We start from the raw sequence: 19,673 nt of genomic DNA, 5'->3' as shown, positions 1-19,673 counted from the left end.
AAGTGAAAAGTAAAATTTTTAATGATAATAATATTACAAACAATATCAACATCCGACCTTAGCTCAGTTGGTAGAGCGGAGGACTGTAGTAGTGTGCTGGTATCCTTAGGTCGCTGGTTCGAATCCGGCAGGTCGGATATTTTTTTTTCCTCCTCCGATTCAAAAATTCCCTTTTCATGTTCCTTCCGTAAAACCCCAATTCCCCTGATTCATCTTCCACACTTCCTCCTAAACCCCAACCATGGCCTCGCACTTCTTTTCCACCATAACCAAACATTCCCTTAAACCCTATTTTCTCTCTCCTCCATTTCCCCAAAACCCTGTTTTCTCTCTCCTCCAAAAAACTTCCCCATTTTCCACCTCTTTTCTCATCACAAAAACCCCCAAAAAATTCAAAAAACGTAAGAAAAAGCCCAGCCCTCGTACTACCCCTATTCAACACCCTTCTTCCTTTATCCCCCACTTCGAAAATCTCGCCAATCGAGATAATTTCTTCCGATTTCTCATCCGATCCAAACAATTCCTTATCAAACAACCCGAACATATTCTCCGTTTGGATGACGCCGGAAAACTTTTCCGCGAACTGGGTTTTCCCCGCGGAAGAAAAGTCACTAAATTTTTGGCCAAACACCCCCTTATCTTCGAAGTTTACCGTCATGAAAGTAACAAAATGTGGGTGGGTTTTACTGAGTTCATGGAGAATTTACTGGAGGAGGAGAAAAAAATTATGGGGTGTATGGAATTGGAGAGGGTAAAAGTTGTGAGGAAGCTTTTAATGATGTCAAAAGATAAAAAAATGGCATTGAGTAAGATTTATCATTGTAGGTTATTGTTTGGAGTTCCTGAGGATTTTAGGGATTGGGTGTTGAAATTTCCTGAGTATTTTAGGGTTGTTGATGGTGAAGATGGAAGTAGAGTGCTTGAATTGGTGAAATGGGAGCCGGGTTTGGCGGTTAGCGCGTTGGAGAGGGAGTTTATGGTTGATGAGGAGAAGGTTAAGAGGGCATTAAAGTTTCCTGTGAAACATGGGAAGGCATTGGATTTGGAGGTGGATGATGTGAGGAGGTTGAATTTGTTGAATACATTGCCGTTGGTTTCGCCTTATTCGGATGGGTGGAAGCATGAGTTGTGGAGTTTGGAGGCAGAGAAGTATAGAGTTGGGATTATACATGAGTTTTTGAGTTTGACATTGGAGAAGAAAGCTTCTATACATCATATAGTGGAGTTTAAGGAGGAGTTTAGTCTTACTAAGCATACTTATCAGATGCTTAATAAGCAGGGTAGGGCGTTTTACTTGGCTGGTACTGAGATGAATTGGGTTGTTTTTTTGAAGGATGGCTATGATGATAATGGAAATTTGATTAATAAAGATCCTCAAGTTGTTTTTAATGAGAGATTATATAGGTATGCTCAAATGCAGCATCCTGATGAATTGTGTCGTGATAGTGAGAATGAATCGAATGGTGGCAATGAAGTTAGCTTAATTGAACGAGAAGAAAGGGTATCATTAGGTAAAATTAGATGATTTTAGTTGTGTATTTGTATAATGCAATTGTATACTACTGTTTTAGAAATCTCTAATAGTAGAATTTCTTGAACTGAACTTATGATTGTGATATCACCTTTTTTGAGCCAACAATTGTGTGTAAAACTGGCCAAACTGTGCCTTTTTTGCTCTCTATTGCCTTGTGTAATTTGGGAACACTGTATGTTATATCTCCCAGTTACCTAATTCGTGGTATACCACTTTACTTTCAACGTATCTAATGTAATTTTACTTTCATACTTCTGGACTTTTTAGTAAATGGCATCATTTGGATGATACAAATTTAACGTACGAATTCAGCAAATGGTTGCACAGATATCAGCCTGCACTTCTGACTAGTTTACATGTAATGTACATCATGTACCTACTTGTTCTCCGGCGATGTTCTACAAATAGGCAAAAATGACACTTTCAGGTAATGCAGCAAGAAATAGAAACCTGCACATTTGACATTATAATTGATGACCCTGACAAGCGAAGGTAGATGTACAAGGATTTTATACTTTAACAAATAGGGTAAAAAGGTGATCCCAGACTGAGATAGAAGATGAATCAGGTGAAGAAAAAAAAGGAAGAAATGCCCCTAACCCAGAAATTTTTGTAGAACCATATCAAAGGTTAAGCAAACATATACATCATTTCACAGTGATGCAGCAACACCAAAACCCCTCATCACTTCATCAGAAATATCATAATGGCTCTCTATTGTAGATGAGGACATTGATCTCCAGCTAAACAAACTCACAAATTAGCAATTTCAACCTCGGAAGCTTTGAACCCTGTCTAGCTGACTAACATGTTTCACATTCAGAGTGAAGTGAATGGACTGTAAAATTCAACTAACTACCAACTCTTAACCTGCCTTCATGAAGATCCTCAGAGAAAACTGCAGTTCGGGATATGTTTTCATCAAAGGTACTCAAACCAGAGTAAGGGCCATATGAGAATATTGAGGAAGTCCCATCAGATTCAAAGGTGGTTGAGGACTGTCTAACATTCGGCCGTATGTTAGCAGAACCCATGGCAGCATCTTGCTACTCGGTAACCCGTTGTACCATTTTAAGAGACTGCACCACCTCGCCCATTGTGGGTGTTGATTCGCCTCGGGTGCAACACAAGCAGCTGCAATCGTGCAACCTCGTAAAAGTTCTTCTTTCGGGTAATTGCCCTCAAGCTTCGGATCCACAAGCTCTTCCAGACGATCCTTCTCTCTCAAAATTGGCCTTGCCTGCAAATAACAGTACAATCTAGTCATCGTCTATTCTAATCAAGATCAGCTTGGGAGTATCGATAGAGAGAGAACCATGTAGAAATACAACTAAGAACTAACCCAGGTAACAAGGTTCTCCTTCCTAGCTGGCTGTGACATATCAACAGGCTTTCTTCCAGTCAGCAACTCCAGCAAGACAACCCCATAGCTACATACTTATTTGTATCAATTAAATACATCTCAGAAACTACTATATTAAGTGAGGAACTAATATGGTACATGAAGGTAATTAAAGATGAGGTTCCCTTAAAAAAAAAAAGATGAGACCCAAATGTGCCCATAACTCGAGTAGACAGATAAATTTGCCTGCCTTCAGGTGCCTGTTTGGTAAGGCCAAAATCGGCAACCTTAGCATTGAAGTTGTTCTCAAGTAATACATCTGATGCATTGACGGTCCGTTTGGTAAGAGGTTATAAATGGTGGGAATAGTAATGTATTATAGTGTAAATTTGTACTAGAAATTCAATGTCATTACCAATGGTAATGCTACTTAATCACAAGATATCCATTTTCTTCCTAAAATCTCATTACTATCCATTACCACTTGGGAAGGTGGTATTAGGTGGTAATGAAAATTTATATAGGAAAACCCATGTTTTGTGATAAAGTTTCATTTCCATGGTTATGGACATGTGAAAATCTTTAGAAATTTGCATTAAATTTCATCACCATTACCACTATTTATAACCACTAACCAAACGGACCGTGAAAGTCTGAGTTTGATGACACATGGTTGTGACTCTTGTGAGTCTTCATGCAAGTCCTCTAGCAGCATCCAGTGCAATCTTCATCCTCGTGTCCCAATCTAATGGAAATTTAGCGCCCAAAGGACCTGAAGTATAGGACAGCTTTTTAGTTCAACAATCATGTTATAGCACAAGATTACAAACACAGGTTTCAGGCAGGAACTTCTACAAGTGACTTGGATTTAAACCTATCAAATGTTTTTCATTAAATCACACCCGAATAGTATCATAAAATTGCATTTTCATTGATAATTAATTAAACAAATGTGTTTGTGAGCTTGGTAGAACCCTTTGTTCTACCTTTTCTAATATCTTGTGTGGAGCTAACTTGTTTTGGCTCTCCTTTTTAACTCATACACATATTACATATTTATAATTATTGTATCATAGTTTCTAGATTTTTCTTTCAAGTACAAATATCTTAGATTTTTCACAAGATAATTCTAAATACACATTAGATATTTTTCACATTTTTCATCAAACATTTAGAATTTTCTAGATTAATCTCTAACACTCCTCCTTAATCTTGTTCTTGTACTTCATCATGCATGCTTCTTTCAAATGTCTCTTCAAAGTCTTGTTGATGCACTTGTCATCAACTATCTCCATAACTTGATTTTTAAAATTTTCTTCTCATTTTCGTCCTCGTCAGTGCCTACGTCACCAACCACCTTGATCTTCCATTTTCTTCTTTCTATAGTGTTGATTATCACTTCTTTTTGGTGGTACCCTTGTTACCAACCATCTCACCTTTGTTTCTTCATCACATTTTCTTGATCTTTAATGTTTTGCGTTGGTACTCATGTTACCAACTTACTCCCCTAATTTGAACTTTTTCATTTTTCTTCTTCACATATCTTTATCCAATTTCATTCTTTCATTGATGCTCATGTCACCAATCATCTCTGCTAATGTCCATGTCACTAGCAAACTCCAAAAACTTTCTCTTGAACTCCTTTTTTTTCTTTTTCTTCTCCTTTTTCTTTTCATTTTGTTTTTTTCTTCTTCTTCCCAACTATTGGTGCTCTTGTCACCAATATTCTCCCATTTTTTTCATTATTTCTTTTTCTTCCAATGTCAATTTCATTTGTTATGTTCATGTCATCAACCATCCAATTTATCCTACATTTTAATCTCCAACATTTCTCAAAAGTTATCTAATCCTTTTTTTTTCTCCATCATCATATTCTAATTTCCAAACATATCTTCCATTTTTGACTTCTTCTAAAACTCTTTTATATTATCTCCATACCTTTTGAATTATCTTCTTTAAAATTTTGTATTCGATACTTACCTTGATTGTGCCCTCCAAGTCTCTTCTTACAAGCTTGATCTCCATCTCTCAAGCCTTTGATCTTCCTCGTAATCACTTTTGCGTCACTGATACCATGATAGAATATGTGGCGCACACGGAAGTTGTAATGATAGAAATTTGGGGTCGCGTGTGAAAGTTGTAATGGACCTCAATAATATAACAAAATTGCATTTTCATTGATAATTAACTGTACAAGTGTGTTTGTGAGAGCTCATGTCTCTCATTCACCTTGGTAGAACCCTTTTGTTTCTACCTTTCCTAATATCTTGTGTGGAGCTCACTTGTTTAGCTCCCTCTCAACTCATGCACATACAACATATTTATAGTTGTTGTAGTTCTAGTTTCTAGATTTCGCTACACTTGTCTAATACCTTTGATTTGTACAATATGTTTCTAGACACATCACTTCGGGCATGTTCTCTTCGGCAAAAAACAGCTGAACTGAACTGAATTGAACTGAACTGAACTGAATTGAACTGAACTGAACTGATCTGAACTGAAATGATTTGAACTGAACTGAACTGAATTGAATTGAACTGAAATGAAATGAATAGTGATATGTGAGAGTAAGGGCCTGTTCTCTTCGGCATAAAACAGCTGAACTGAACTGAACTGAACTTATCAAAGCTGAACTGAACTGAACTGAACTTATCGGAGCTGAACTGAACTGAACTGAACTTATCAGAGCTGAACTGAACTGAACTGAACTGAACTGAACTGAACTGAACTGAACTGAACTGAACTGAACTGAACTGAACTGAATTGAATTGAATTGAATTGAATTGAATTATATTACATTGAAATAAATTGAATGTAATAAATATATAAATAATATTTTAAACAATAATAATATGAATATTAAATAATAATTATAATGATAAGTAATAATAATGAATAATAATAATAGTTGTATTTTGAATATTTTTAAATGATAGTTATAAATAAATAATATTAATAATCATAAATTAATAATATAATAATTAATGATAGTAATGATAATTAATAATAATTATTTTATATTATTTGTATTAAATATTAATACTTGACGATGATATATAATAACAATAATATCTAAGAAGTAAATTAATATTACTATTTTAATAATTATATTTAATAACTTAAAAATATTTAGTAATAAAAATAATGATTGCGTTGGACCGCGAAAATTATACAATAAACCGTCTTGACGCGATTTGATTGGTTTATGGGCTAAAAAAAGTGGGTTTATTTGTGCTTTGACCTAAACCATGTTCCTCCTAATAATAATAGTAATGATAATTAGTAAAGCTACAATAAAAAAAATATATAGAAACAATAATAATAATAATAATAATACTTAATAGTAATGATATATATTTAAATAATAATAATAATAATAATAGTAATTAGTAAAATAAATTATATCAACATAATAATAATAATATTTAACAAAATGGTTATAAAAAATAGAGCTGAACTGAACTGAACTGAACTGATCTGAACTGATCTGAACTGAACTGAACTGAACTGAACTGAACTTATTGGAGCTGAACTGAACTGAACTGAACTTATTGGAGCTGAACTGAACTGAACTGAACTTATTAGAGCTGAACTGAACTGAACTGAACTGAACTGAACTGAAAATAAGCTGGGGAGAACAGGCCCTAAAAGTATTGTCAAGAGCTGAACTGAACTGAACTGAACTGGTCTGAACTGAACTGAACTGATCTGAACTGAACTGAATTGAACTGAACTGAACTGAATTGAACTGAACTGAACTGAACTGAATTGAATTGAACTGAACTGAACTGAACTGAAAATAAGCTGGGGAGAACAGGCCCTTCATGTTTCATTACACATCTAGATTTTTCTAGATTAACCTCTAACAGCCATGCCTCCAAACTTCCATTCGGAACAAGTTCATAATAAATCACATTTTGGGAAAATTCACAAGGCTGGTAAAGTAGCCCACAAGTTTGACAAGGTTACGGTGATGCAACCTGCTAAGCATCTCAACCTCAACAAGGAACTCCTTATCACCTTGAGGCCCACAATTTGTAAGCCTATTGATTGCAACAGTTGTGCCATCAATCATAACACCTTTAAAAACTTTGCCAAACCCACCCTCTCCAAGTATGCTGGATTTTTCAAAGTTATTCGTGGCCTTCTTCAGTTCTTCATATGACAAAAATCTTGTACTGCTAGGGTGTGGAAGAGATACTCCGACTGGGGCTGCATCTGAAGTATGTGGCCTTGATACATAGTTCTCTGCGGAGAATTGAATAGCAATCAAATAACACGACTAACTGAAACAAACCACAGAAGAAAAAAATGGGATGTGAGTGGGCCTTGTAAATTCTACTTCTACTTACCTTAGTACAGCTAAATGAATTAAAGTTTACTGCAAGTTTTCCAATACTAACTATTATAGAGAAAATATTTTTGTCTCCTTTATTTGGGTTGTGCAAAGCTTTGACTACTTCTTCACTGTCAGTTTGTATTATGATGTTGGTATGCCCCTCATTTTCTTCTATTGCTCGGAGAACTACATAAGCTTCCGTTTGAACAGGAGAAGTCGCAAAATTTCTCCTTGAACTGTAAAAATTGTTATCAAGTTCGTTGATCCAAGCAATCGCAGCTGTGGCTCTTTCTTCCCCTTTGACTTTCTTCCATGATACGTCCACACTGATCGTGGAATGGAGGTTGTTCCTATTTGTGCCTATCTTACATACACTTGGCTTTTCGAGAATTCAGGTTGTGTTAGTCTGAGCATCTTTCTAGGCTTCTTCCTTAGGTTTTCCTGTTTCTAAATTAGAGATTCTTCCCATGTTGTCTTGGGAGGTGTTCATGACTGATAACGAATTTGGTTCGATACCTCTAAAAGTTATCTCATTTCAATGGAGCCAGATACTCCACATAGTTGCAATGAACTGTGTGACGCTTGAATTCTCTTGGTCTTCTTGTGGTTCTGATTTCCTTTTCTTAAACAAGTTCATGAAATCTTTCAACCAATCCTTTAATGTTATAGGATTGGAGGAAGAAGATCTGATATCTATTTTAGCCATCCATATTCCACTAGAGAATTAACGATCTCTAAAGAGATGCTCCAATCAACTTGGGGTACTTATTGCAAAATTTGCAATTCGTATCCACTTGAATTTTCCTTTTTGCTAATCCTTGTGAGGTGGGAAGGGTATTGTTAAGTATCCTCCACAAAAAAAGCTTTCATTTTGGAAAGACTTTGAGCTTTCATATATAGCTCCAATTTTCCTATAAAATACTCGAGTCCTCTCTCGAATGGTCTCGAGAATGATCGCTTAATCAATCAACTAAATCCTCTCTCGAATTTAGTCAATTGATTAAGAGATCCAATGAATTCGAAAAACTCCTAATAAAGGATCCCATTAATTTCTACACAATTACTTGGCGTAGAAATTAAGTTGATTCTTAGGGATGATAAAAGAGTTCAAAATTCGATTTAAGAACATTTGAGTTCAAAATACGAAAGTATAAATGTGATCAATATCTATCCTAAGGCCTCAAAACACCAAGATCAATGCATAAACATCTTTAGAACATCACAATCATATTAACAATACTTTTAAACCCTTATTCATACTTTCACCCTAACCCTAGATAAAAAAACTACTCACTAATCATGAATTCTAAGCAATAAAATATGAAATATATAACTAATTTAGGGCTAAATATGATTAAGAGATAATTAATCTAATAAAAATAACAATTATGAAACTATAATATATGAGATCTAATAATATGGAGGAACAAAGAATAACAATGAAAAGAGAGTATATAGACTGAAACTTTGAAATCAAATTGAATAAAAAGTACCTTCGATGTTGTAGAAATTGCAAACTTTAATATACGAAACTCAAATCTAACAACAAGTTCAATGTTTTTCTCTCTAATATGAACCCTAATAATAGTTTCGAGTCTTAGGAATAAATGCATCAGTCTTTTACTAAAAACAACACTATTGTTTTAACTAAGGCTCGACTTTTTTTCTTTGGCGGATTTGTATGGTGCGGGGGCACCATGCCCTGTGCCTCGTAATTAATATCAAGCGCCAAACGACGCGGGCAAACCGTTGTGAGGGGTACGGTGGAGCACCTCATGGCTGGTGCGGGAGCACCATGCCTGTTGACATTTTGGCATCAAAAAGTCCCGATGGTGGGGGCGCACCACTTGGGTGTGCGGGTGCACCAACCTCTGCGGGCGCCTAAAAAGTGGTGCGAGCGCACATTAATCCCCGCTCGGTTTCTCCAACTCATTCCTTATGTCATATCTCCCAACTCTCGACCTCGGAAAAGGTCATTCCAACAATCAAAGCACTAGAAAACACCGTGAAAGCAAATGTACTAGAGATCCAGTCAAAATTCACTGAAAATCTAGGAAAATGTCACTATGATCAACAATGATCAAGTGAAAGAAATAAAGAGGGAAATAAGGAAGAAAGAGGGAAGAAAAGGGAATAAAGAGGATCAAATCAAACCAAAAGGAGATCATAAAGTGTATTACAAACGCACTTATCAATGGTATTTGGTGAGGTATAGGGCTTAATGGACCTTGTGGCATGATTGTCCAATCTCCATAGGATTTCTTTGATGAGTAATGATAATTAAACAAAATGAGACAAACTGTAGCATACAATGTTTAGGTAATGACTATACTCAAAGTTGGTAATTACCAAAAAAAATTACATTTAAACTATTTAATTTGATGTACTAAAGGCCATTGACCTATTTACACAAAAGTTGGACGGAGTGGACCCTCAAAAGTTTAATTAGTGACCATATTTAAGTGAGGTAATTACCTAAACTTTTACATTAGAAATGAAGTTTTTGATCTACTAAGTTAGATTGTCATATGTTTAAAAAAAATGTACACCAACTCGAACGACAAAACTATACCAAGACATTCATCTATTTACACGCATTGCAAACAAAATTACCGCGAGAATATCGAGCTATATTGATTTGGTTATGTTTGCTTCTGATAATGTTAGCTAAAGCGTGTAAACGTTCATCATGCATTAATTCCATCTGCGTATGAAATTACACAAGTTAATACAATAACATCATGCAACAAAGTCAAATATATACATTAACACTTCGTATAGTATAAAAAATGGTTGAGATCACATTCAGATCACCGCAGTGGATGTACTTCATCACGTACATTCCACAATCATGCCTAAAAAAGAACAAATACATAAATAAGTCTATCTTATACATTTAAAATAAAAATAAGAGTTCGAAATTTTCTTTTATGCACGCATTCGGTTGTCGTGCACATGGTGGATATTCGTAAGTGAAATCTTTCATCTCCAAGAACAAGGGCGTAAAACAGTGACCTATAAGGCTTTCCGAAGTCACAGTCATATGATACAAAAAGATAGGAAAAAACAAGTGCTAACCAGACATTAATAGGCAGGGGCGGACCTATTAAGGGTCCTGGGTGGCACGTGCCCCACCAAAAAAAAAATCGGATTCTTTTTACTTTTAACGTCAAGCAGATTTGTACAATAGGTTAAAATTAAAATGCGCGCAATAATTGCACATAATGCAACTTGCTCCAGTGGTTACTCTTGTCTTTGTAACATCTCATTGCTTTATTTCGCGGGTTCGACTATCCCTACACGCTGCTTTTGTTTTTTTGTTTTTCCTTTTTCTTTTTTTACTTCTTACTCTTTCTCTTCTCTATTTTAGCATTTTTCTTCTTCTCTATTTTGGATCTTCATTTCATATTTTATATAGTATCCTTCTCCCTGATTTCTAGTTCTAGTTTTAACCTTTTTTTTTTGTTTGTGATATAACGATTACTTTTTCTTTCATTTACAAATAAATGTAACAATTTGACTTTCGGCATTATTCAAATATATTAATTATGACCAAGATTTATTTACAAATACTTAAAAATAAATTCTACTATTTAAAATTTTGTTTGATTTCGATCTACATTAAATAAATTTATATTAGCTTCTTATAAACTTTAGTAACAAATTGAAATAAAAGTTGCATCTGTTGATGAATGTGAAAGTCAATATGTTAAATATACTAAAAAAGAAGATAATATTTGATACTTAATATTATTTATTAAGGTTGTGAAAATTAAAGTGTTGCATTGTTTTAAAATATGATATTATGATTTTTCTTTTCTAATTTGGTGCCCCACCAAATTCGAAATCCTGGATCCGCCCCTGTTAATAGGGCTATGTCGTGTTTGGTAATAACCTAAATATATTAAGGTAATTACCTAAATACTATTGTCTAGTATTTGGTAATAACCTAAAGATAGTTAGGTAATTACTGAAAATGTAATAAGTACAAATTTGAGTACCATGTCCATGACTGTCACAAGGCGATGGTTCGTTTTGGTAAGAGAATCCATAATGTAAAACTTTTTACTACGTAAGTCACGATCATCAAGAACCAATACTCATGCTTTATATCAAGCAAAAGAATATACACTTATAAACAAGTCACAAGCAACGTTTAGTAAAATTTAAATGAAACCACGTAAAGAAGCATACATAGAAATATTTAGTACAAATCTCTTCAATACTACTTAAGTCAGTTGGGAGATAAAAGTTCAACCAAGAAGCAAAGGTGTTCCAAATGCTTATGTGACAATTGAAAATCCTTATACCCAGTACGTTCATCTTGTTATAACACAAAAGCCTACAAAATAAAAATTTAGCAATTAGTAATAATTCTATAATAAAAATAAAATTTAGCGGGTCACCTTTCATGAAGGTACTTGCAAGTATTAATTTCTGGCTTTTTTACTTAATGCGGGTCAGTTGTAAAACATATATATACACATCAAGAAATTTTTGAAATCTAAAACTAATTAATACTAGACCAATGAAATTAGTAATTACCTAAACCCTGTTATAACTTGCACAAAAAAATCAATGACTTTCCACTACAATGGAATGAATGGTGAATGGATGGGTTTGGTAATGAGCAAAGCATGTTTAGTAATTACCTAAAAGCATGTGATTTGGGAATAATTTGAGCTTTTTAGTACAAGGAAAGACAATAGGGGACCCAAAATTCAAGTCAATGGGGTTTGGTGAGGTATTGGGGTTAATGGACTCAGTGGCAAGATTGTCCAATCTTCATAGAATTGCTTTCATGAGTAATGGGAATGAATTGTGATTGGATAGGTTTTGTAATAATGCCCAAAACATGTTCGATGAATACCTAAAAGCATATGATATGGGCTAATTTACTATAAGGAGGGACAACGAGGGCCCAAAAATCAAGTCAATATAAATACATAAAACCACATGGATTAGGTTATCAATAACCCACATATTAAACATACAATGCCACAATCATACATGTATTAGATTATCAATTAGGTGATTAACTAACATACATAATGGTTATATTAGGTCATTATCAATCTTTAGTTCATAATTTAGTTTAGCTACTAGATGCAAAAAAAATTCACAGTAGGTTATTAATAATCCACGTCTTAATCGTACAGTTCCCTTACCAAGACAATTATTATATTAGGTAATTTTCTAAAATGGTTTAGGTAATGACCTAAAGTTTTGGTAATATTTTAATCTAATTAGGTGATTACCTCACATATATAGTGGTTGTATTAGGTCATGACCATAATACTTTAGTAATTACCTAAATCTTGCAGCATAAAAAACTAGTGACATTCCACTCCAAGGGAGGTCCCGAGAATGCTGAAATTTTGTTTCATCTAATTGTTAAACGAAAGTATGATCGACTCAACATATGTAACCCAATAAAAGTGTGAAGTGCATTGATTTATTGCAATTAACTCACATAAACCTTAATTTTATTTTTGGTCATTCCCAAAATAAGTTTAGTAATTACAAAATGTCTTTATATTTGGTAATGTTCAAAAATAGTTTAGTAATTACCAAAGCACTGCAATACCTGACACTAAAAACCAGCTTAACCTTCCATGGAGGTCGTGAAAATCTGAATTTTTTTTCCATTTAGTAGCTAAATTAAAGTATGAACTACTTAAATGTAACCACAAATTATCGCATAAAAGTGTCAAATAAATGCATTGATTTAGAGCAATTTAATCACCAATACCGTTATTTTATTTTCTCTAAAACCCTAGGTTTTTTTGGGAAAAAGTTTCACAAATTACAAGTTAATCTTACTCAAACGCACAAATGAAGATAGAAATAATCAATTCGTTACTATATACGAAATAATCAAGTAAACTGACATCCATTTCTTGTACGGGTGAAGAGTTCAGATCGAAATCGATTTCGCAAACTTCAACAATAGAGGTGAAGATTTTGGGCGAGATGGAGGTGAAAAATGGGTCGAAATGAGGGAGGAGATGGAAGATGGGGTGGAAATTGAGGGAGAAAGTGGAAGAATGGGTCGAATTTGGGAGAAATTCGGTTGTGGAAGATGGGCGTTCTTGAGGTTTGGTGAAAAACACCAAGAACTAACATGAAGAATAAGGAAGAGAGAGAAAATGGATAAAAAAAATTGGGGTCAAATCGTGAATCATTATTTGGAAGGTGAAAAAAAAAATCTGATTTTTTTCATTTTTTTTAAAAAAATTATTTTTTTTATTTTCAGAAATTAATTTCATAAATTATTTTTTTCTGATTTTCTCTTTTTTTAATTATTTTTTCTATTTTCAGAAATTAATTTCATAAATTTTGATAAATAAACAAAATCAAAAGAAATTAGTTTTGGCATCTAAAAGAAAAGAATTGGGGGCTCCACAAGCAAGAATGTATTACTCACATTCATTTGCTTCCATGGTCTTTTTTCAAAAAAAGACATCTTAGAATTATCCCCAAAAATATGGTACGCAACACAGCTTTCTAATAGTAACTAGTATTTTAGCCCGGACGTTGCCGCAAGTTGGTATTTTGTTTCCAACTTGATATGCATTTTTTCACTCCCTCTAAAATATATTAAGAAAAACTCAACATTTGAAAGGTACAAATATAATAATGTAGACACTTTAAGCATGAGTAAAAGTTGGTTGAAATGGTAACTGTGTTATGTATAATAGCAAGAGGTCATGAGTTCAAATCTTGTTGCAAACTGCCTTTTAATTGATCTATATCTCTATTATATAAGGCAAAGTTTTATTTTGAAGAAGGGGGGGGGGGGATAGGACATTTAAACTAAAGATTAGTTTTTTGAGAAAATAAAATATAAAGACAGTTTTTCTACCCAATTAATTTCATTTTCTACTTTATATGCTTATCACACGCTATCGCACGCATCGAGTGCAGGGGGGATTTGGACATTTAAACTAAAGATTAGTTTTTTGAGAAAATAAAATATAAAGACAGTTTTTCTACCCAATTAATTTCATTTTCTACTTTATATGCTTATCACACGCTATCGCACGCATCGAGTGCATGTAAGGCTAGTACTAATATATTAAAAGGTCTTCATAAGAAAGTTTGTGTGTCATGTAACACTCTCACATTAGCTTATTGCAACAAGATTTGAACTCATGACCTCTTGCTATCATACATGACAAAATTATCATCTCAACCAACTTTTATTCAGGTTTTAAATGTCCACTTTATTATATTTGTACATTTTAAATGATGAGCTTTTCTTAATATATTTTAATGAAAATGGAATAAAATACATATTATGTTCGAAAAATAATACCAACCCGGGGCAACGCTCGGGTCCAAATACTAGTTAAATATATTAAAATATGTTCATAAGAAAGTTTGTGTGCCATGTGACACTCCCCACTAAGGTTCTAGTGCAAATACTTTTTTTTCAAGTCAAACTTTCAATTAAAAAAAGTTAATGTTGTGTAATTATAAAGTATCGAACACGTGACCTTTGAAATAAAACATGAAAGCTTAACCATTAACCCAACATAACACTATTGTTTAATAATTCAAAATAAAAATCATAAGATCATATTCTTGAGAATTCTCAATGGTAGATTCGGTTTTTTTTTTCTTCCCATTACTAGGCTCAAGTTTCCTAATTTACCCAAATGTACCATTAATTAGGCTTAAACGTTGATTTCATGGGTTAGTTTTAATACTTCTATTAAGTTTTGTCTAAGCTTTACTAACCATGATTTATTTAGGTCAAAGAATAGGTCAATATTAATATTTAATTATTTATAATGAATCCTGATATATCTTGATACACCGTTATGAAGTAAGAAGATGAATTTGCCATGGAATTCTTAACAAGAGGGTTTACAGCATCGTGACTAAGCTTTTGTCCTGTTGGGTGAAGGTTAATACGGACGCCCACATTTGTGAGATTGAAGGTATGTGTCAATGGGAATAGCTGCTCGTAATGGTGGAGCCGTGGAGGGCAATACAATAGTTCATCTTGGTAGATAGGATGTTGAAGTTGATACAGGATCTTAATTTAACAATCTAACAAAAAGTCACAGCGGATTCACTATCAAAAGAAGAAAAAAGAAAAGGTAATCATCAGTTGCTTGATATTTCAGACATTTGCTTTTCCATGCCACCAGTGAAAGTTTGGTCTTTATCCATGCAATGAGGGTTATTCAAGAAAGCAACATCAATACATCATCAATTGATAAGCCACAGAATACAGTCATCAAAAAACACGCCATGGTTTACATTTATTTGAACAAATGAAATTAAACAAACAAACAAAACAAACAAACTGCAAATTATTGAGCTTGAGTTTATGCTTAGAAGACGTTGAAACATATGGTTTAAATTTTATTGCCTGCTTTCTTGCTGAAGAATTGCGATGCTTCACACTATAAATTGCTGTATCAAATGTTGGTTCGGCAATAATCAAAGCACAACTTCACTTAGCAGCTTACGGCCTTGTCTTCAACCTTGACTGCTGATTCACTTGCCTTTTTAACTTGCTCCTGCTTCTGTGCCCAATACTGGCACCAGTCCTTGTAGACATCGATCCACTTTGACCTGTTTTCTTCACGGATCTCCTACGAGCATCCCAGTTGCTGTTTCGGGATGAAGTTTTGGCTACAATATCCATTGAAACCTCTCGGGCTTTCTGCTGATTAACCGGTTGTTTGTTCAGGTATGCTAGCCTAGGGAGAAGCCCACAAACTGCTCTCCTAAGCTGGTCACTGCTTACGTTTATGTTTACCGGATTTCCCAAAATATTGAGAGCCACTACAGAACTGTAGTTGGCAACAAGCTGTCCCAGAGCCTTGGTTGTGGTTATTTTATTGAAGCTAAGGTCCAGAACTGTCATCTTCAATAGCCTGTGCATCCCCTCTACTTCACTAATTTTATTTCCCGCTAAATACAGCTCCTTGAGCAGTAGGCAACTTGAAAGACCTGTTTATTGCAATCAACAGCATAAATTTAGAGAAAAGAAATACAATGTGAGCGTGTACTGAACAGAGGAGGGCACTGTATATGCCAAAATGCCCATCCTCACATGTTAGGGGAGGACAATTCTCCAAATACTACAACAGGTTAATGATAATTACCATGTCCAATACGTGAGATCTTATTGTAGCTCAGATCAAGTACCCTCAATCGGGTTAACTCCCTTAGTCCTTCAATGGTAGCAATCTTGTTCCTAGATAAGTCGAGGACATGAAGACCCTTTGGAAGCGATCCGTGAGTAATTTGAACTGCAAGTCAACCAAGAAGTCAGAACAGCTATAATATAATTAATCTTGTTATCTTAAATGAGATTCTGATGAGTTCATACCAATTGAGTTGTTTGATAAATTGATTGAACGAAGACTTGAGAAGTGCGAAATCATGGGGATAGCTTTCAACCCCATTCCTGATATGTGAGCCACTGTTGAGGAGGAATTCAGGGACTGAATCACACTGTTAGCATGCAGGAGTTCCTCTGATAAATTGAATTTGTTATGGCGCGAGAACTGAGTTGGGCCTTTTGCCACTGATTCATCGGCCTCCGGAGAAGATGGGAAGGTGATTAACTCGCTACCATTCTCTTCTTCAAGAGCTAATACTGTAGGCTGAAGGTTGAGGTCCTTCACCCAGTCATCTACCCTCTTGAAGGGAGATGACTCCCCTGAGAAAGCTATCCACTGATTCTGGGGCCATAACCCTGAAAACCCTCCCTTAAACTCATTGTCTTCTTCATGGCCACTCTTGTAACTGCATAATTCAGAAAATGAGCCTGCTGATTCCACTTTGATGAGCTGTTTAACTCGACAGGGTTCAAGCGTGTCCGATGAGTACCCACCTTGCTGATTGACGGAAGCAAGAAGTGTTGAAACCCTTGTTTTAGGTAGGATGACCGGTTTTTGTAAGTTCCTATGACTCCAAAGGAATAGTTTCCACCACAACCTCTTGCTCCTCGAGGGAAGGATTTGGCTCGAAGAATGCTTCTTCAGCATTACTTTATCAGCACTTCGGTGAGACAAAATAGATGACTGGCTACAAGGAGACCCCATCAAAATATCATCCCTAACTTTATTTGCCAAGTCTTGTAACTGTTCAAAAGATTGTGATTTAGAAGGTGGCAATTGATCAGCTATCTTCTTGAGAACTTCCCTTGACTCAAGGTTTGAGCAAGAACGTGTAAGCCTCGGTAAAACCCATCGTTCTTCCCTTAACATCCCAGGATCACTGACATGCCCAACTTGGCCCTTGTCATTCTCCTCGTCATTAGCATCTTTCTCAGCTTTGTTATTACACTCATCATCCACCAAATCAACACAAGGATTTCCTAACTGAAAGCACGGATTACTGGAATTGGTATCACTGGCTTGAAGGTTCGAATCAGAGTTATCCCTGCTCATTGCTGGTGACTTGTCGTCATGTTCGTCCTCACCTTCATATGCCACCTCCAGAGCCTCCTCCACAACACAGCTCTCAGGGTTCACCAGCTTCACCTTGCAACTAGAAACCTCGGGTACATCAAATGACACTGGGACAACAAAAGAAGTCGATTTCAGCTCATCATTGTCAGAAGGTTTTAGTGGGTGTTCCAACTTCACTTGCAGAGATGTAACCACATCGTTGTCATTACAAACCGGTGAAGACACAATAGCATCCTACAGCCAACAACAACAATATGTCAAATCCTTAGTCCGACACAAATTCTTCCATCAGATATTATGTCAAATCCTAAACCCCCAAGCAAATTCTTAAATCATACTACCTCTGATTTTTTTAGTTGCAACGATTAGACATTTTCTACACTTTATGTCAATCGTTGCAACTAAAAAAACAGAGGTAGTATGACCTAACCTAGTCCGACCACTATTAGTTAAACAAAAAAAGTTAGTGGTCTGACTGAGTTAGACGATAGTTGTAATCCCAATAGTCATATAATTCGATCTACTTTCAAAATCACGCCAACAAAAGACATTACTACAAACTTAAATCAATTATTACCTTCACCTTCTTCTTCCTTCCAACTAACTTGGGAAAGCAATTGAATAATGCCATAATCCCTGAATATCTAACTTCACACAAAAAAAAAAAGCCTGAAAAAAAAGAAGGAAAACAGAAGTTTCTGCTTTTTTTTTCTTTCTTTTCCCTTATGTTCCCTGAATCAGTTGCACAATTAAAGTATTACATCTCAGCTGCTTTGAAAAAGAATTAGTTAGGTTGAATATTAGCCATAATCAATGGGTAAGCGCCAAATCAATGCTTTGCAAACAATTGAAAAGCAATTAACTTGAAATTTTACAACACAGCACACCCTCCACTGAGGAGAGATCACTAATATCTTGGCCAGAGTGATGATATACACACCAAGCTGTCTTCTTAAAGTTCCCCACTTCTTCCAACCTTCATTAACAAAACAAAAAAAGAAGCACAATTTAGAAATCAAATCAAAAGAAAACCCATCAAAAAATATACAAATTCTATATTACCCACTACACAAAATCAGATTTTTTGTTTAGATTCTTTTCAAAAAGTAAATTGCATCAGAAATAAAAATATCAAAGCACTCAAAAAAAGTACCCGGCTGACAATAAAGTACAATTTTCTAAGCTTTTTGACTATCTAACAAAATCACAATCTTCACACTTGATTTTAGTAACGTCCGTGAAAGTATATAACGAGTCATAAATTATATTATCGACTATCAAACGAGCCGTAAAAAGGATACACTAGTGAATAAGAAACTAACTAGAAATAGTCAATAAAGTGTATAATGAAGAATGAAGATGAAGTCATGAGTTTTACCTTGTGAAAGTGAAGAACTCAGGTGGAGCGGCGATGAATAAAAGGAGGAGAAAAAGGAAAAGAAAGAGAAGTTTTTCGTTAGGAATAAGGAAAATACGTGCAAGTGTAATATTATGAAGTATACTTGTTAAAAAGAGTCAGAAACTAGTTGGGTTTGTTTTCGGTATTTTTGAGGGATGAGGATGGAAATTTGGAAAGGTGTAGTTTTGTAGGATTCTGGAATTTGTTTAGACAATGTAAGGAACACGCCTCTTACGCGATCCATCTAATATTATTATTAGTATTACTACTTTCTAGTTTCTAACAGGTTGTGTGGTGTCATACTGTCATACAGATATCATAAAAATACAAATCAAATTGTACAAAGATTCGTAGAATATAAAAAAATTTGAAATTTAAAATAGCTACTAATATTCCCTTAAAAAAGGTTCTAATATGCCGATAATGAGACAATCAATAAGTTATTCTGTAAGATAGTAATGTGATTTTGATTTTGAGATCAGATGGTAATGTGATTTAAGACAATTATTTAATGCATTACTCTGTCGGTATGTTATTGTTGATCCTATTTTGCTTAGGGGGAATTATGAAATAATAAAAAGTTTTGTATGAACTCGATGCATCCAATAGAATTATGTAGG

At 34.7% G+C, this 19,673-nt stretch overlaps 2 protein-coding genes, 1 non-coding gene and 1 pseudogene across 4 annotated transcripts; 2 read left to right on the top strand and 2 right to left on the bottom strand.

The window, feature by feature from the left end:
* The first annotated feature begins 52 nt into the window (after positions 1 to 52).
* Positions 53 to 137, top strand: TRNAY-GUA (transfer RNA tyrosine (anticodon GUA)). Its single transcript is given in 2 exon segments — positions 53 to 89; positions 102 to 137. It is a non-coding gene; the product is annotated as a tRNA-Tyr (tRNA).
* LOC104892196 (protein WHAT'S THIS FACTOR 1 homolog, chloroplastic) lies at positions 131 to 1,785 on the top strand. The gene has a single exon (XM_010678049.4). It carries the CDS (start codon positions 242 to 244, stop codon positions 1,523 to 1,525), a length of 1,284 nt encoding a protein of 427 aa, XP_010676351.2. The 5' UTR covers positions 131 to 241; the 3' UTR covers positions 1,526 to 1,785.
* A 197-nt stretch (positions 1,786 to 1,982) lies between these two features.
* On the bottom strand, positions 1,983 to 7,921 carry LOC104893859 (proline-rich receptor-like protein kinase PERK9; annotated as a pseudogene).
* A 7,485-nt stretch (positions 7,922 to 15,406) lies between these two features.
* LOC104892205 (hypothetical protein) lies at positions 15,407 to 19,231 on the bottom strand. 2 transcript variants are annotated; one of them, XM_010678060.4, is made up of 5 exons: positions 19,033 to 19,231; positions 18,232 to 18,630; positions 16,568 to 17,888; positions 16,341 to 16,487; positions 15,407 to 16,185 (listed from the first exon to the last, which is right to left on the bottom strand). In XM_010678060.4, exons 2-5 carry the CDS (start codon positions 18,283 to 18,285, stop codon positions 15,695 to 15,697), a joined length of 2,013 nt encoding a protein of 670 aa, XP_010676362.2. In that variant the 5' UTR covers positions 18,286 to 18,630; positions 19,033 to 19,231; the 3' UTR covers positions 15,407 to 15,694. The 2 variants fall into 2 exon arrangements, with proteins under 2 accessions (XP_010676362.2, XP_048498151.1); XM_048642194.2 differs by lacking the exon at positions 19,033 to 19,231 and adding an exon at positions 18,808 to 18,944.
* Positions 19,232 to 19,673: the final 442 nt, after the last annotated feature.

The sequence above is a fragment of the Beta vulgaris genome, chromosome 1 (assembly GCF_026745355.1).
Source record: "Beta vulgaris subsp. vulgaris cultivar EL10 chromosome 1, EL10.2, whole genome shotgun sequence".
In the NCBI taxonomy this organism is placed as follows: Eukaryota; Viridiplantae; Streptophyta; class Magnoliopsida; order Caryophyllales; family Amaranthaceae; genus Beta; species Beta vulgaris.
This window is presented reverse-complemented; position numbering and strand designations above follow the sequence as displayed.

Excerpts from the sequence above, each read along its gene's own strand:
- LOC104892196 (XM_010678049.4), top strand. The coding sequence starts at position 242 with ATGGCCTCGCACTTCTTTTCCACCATAACCAAACATTCCCTTAAACCC.
- LOC104892205 (XM_010678060.4), bottom strand. The coding sequence starts at position 18,285 with ATGGCATTATTCAATTGCTTTCCCAAGTTAGTTGGAAGGAAGAAGAAG. Across the intron at positions 17,889-18,231 it reads GAAGGAAGAAGAAGGTGAAG|GATGCTATTGTGTCTTCACC; the intron begins GTAATAATTGAT and ends TGTTGGCTGTAG. Across the intron at positions 16,488-16,567 it reads TTTATCAAACAACTCAATTG|TTCAAATTACTCACGGATCG; the intron begins GTATGAACTCAT and ends GTTGACTTGCAG.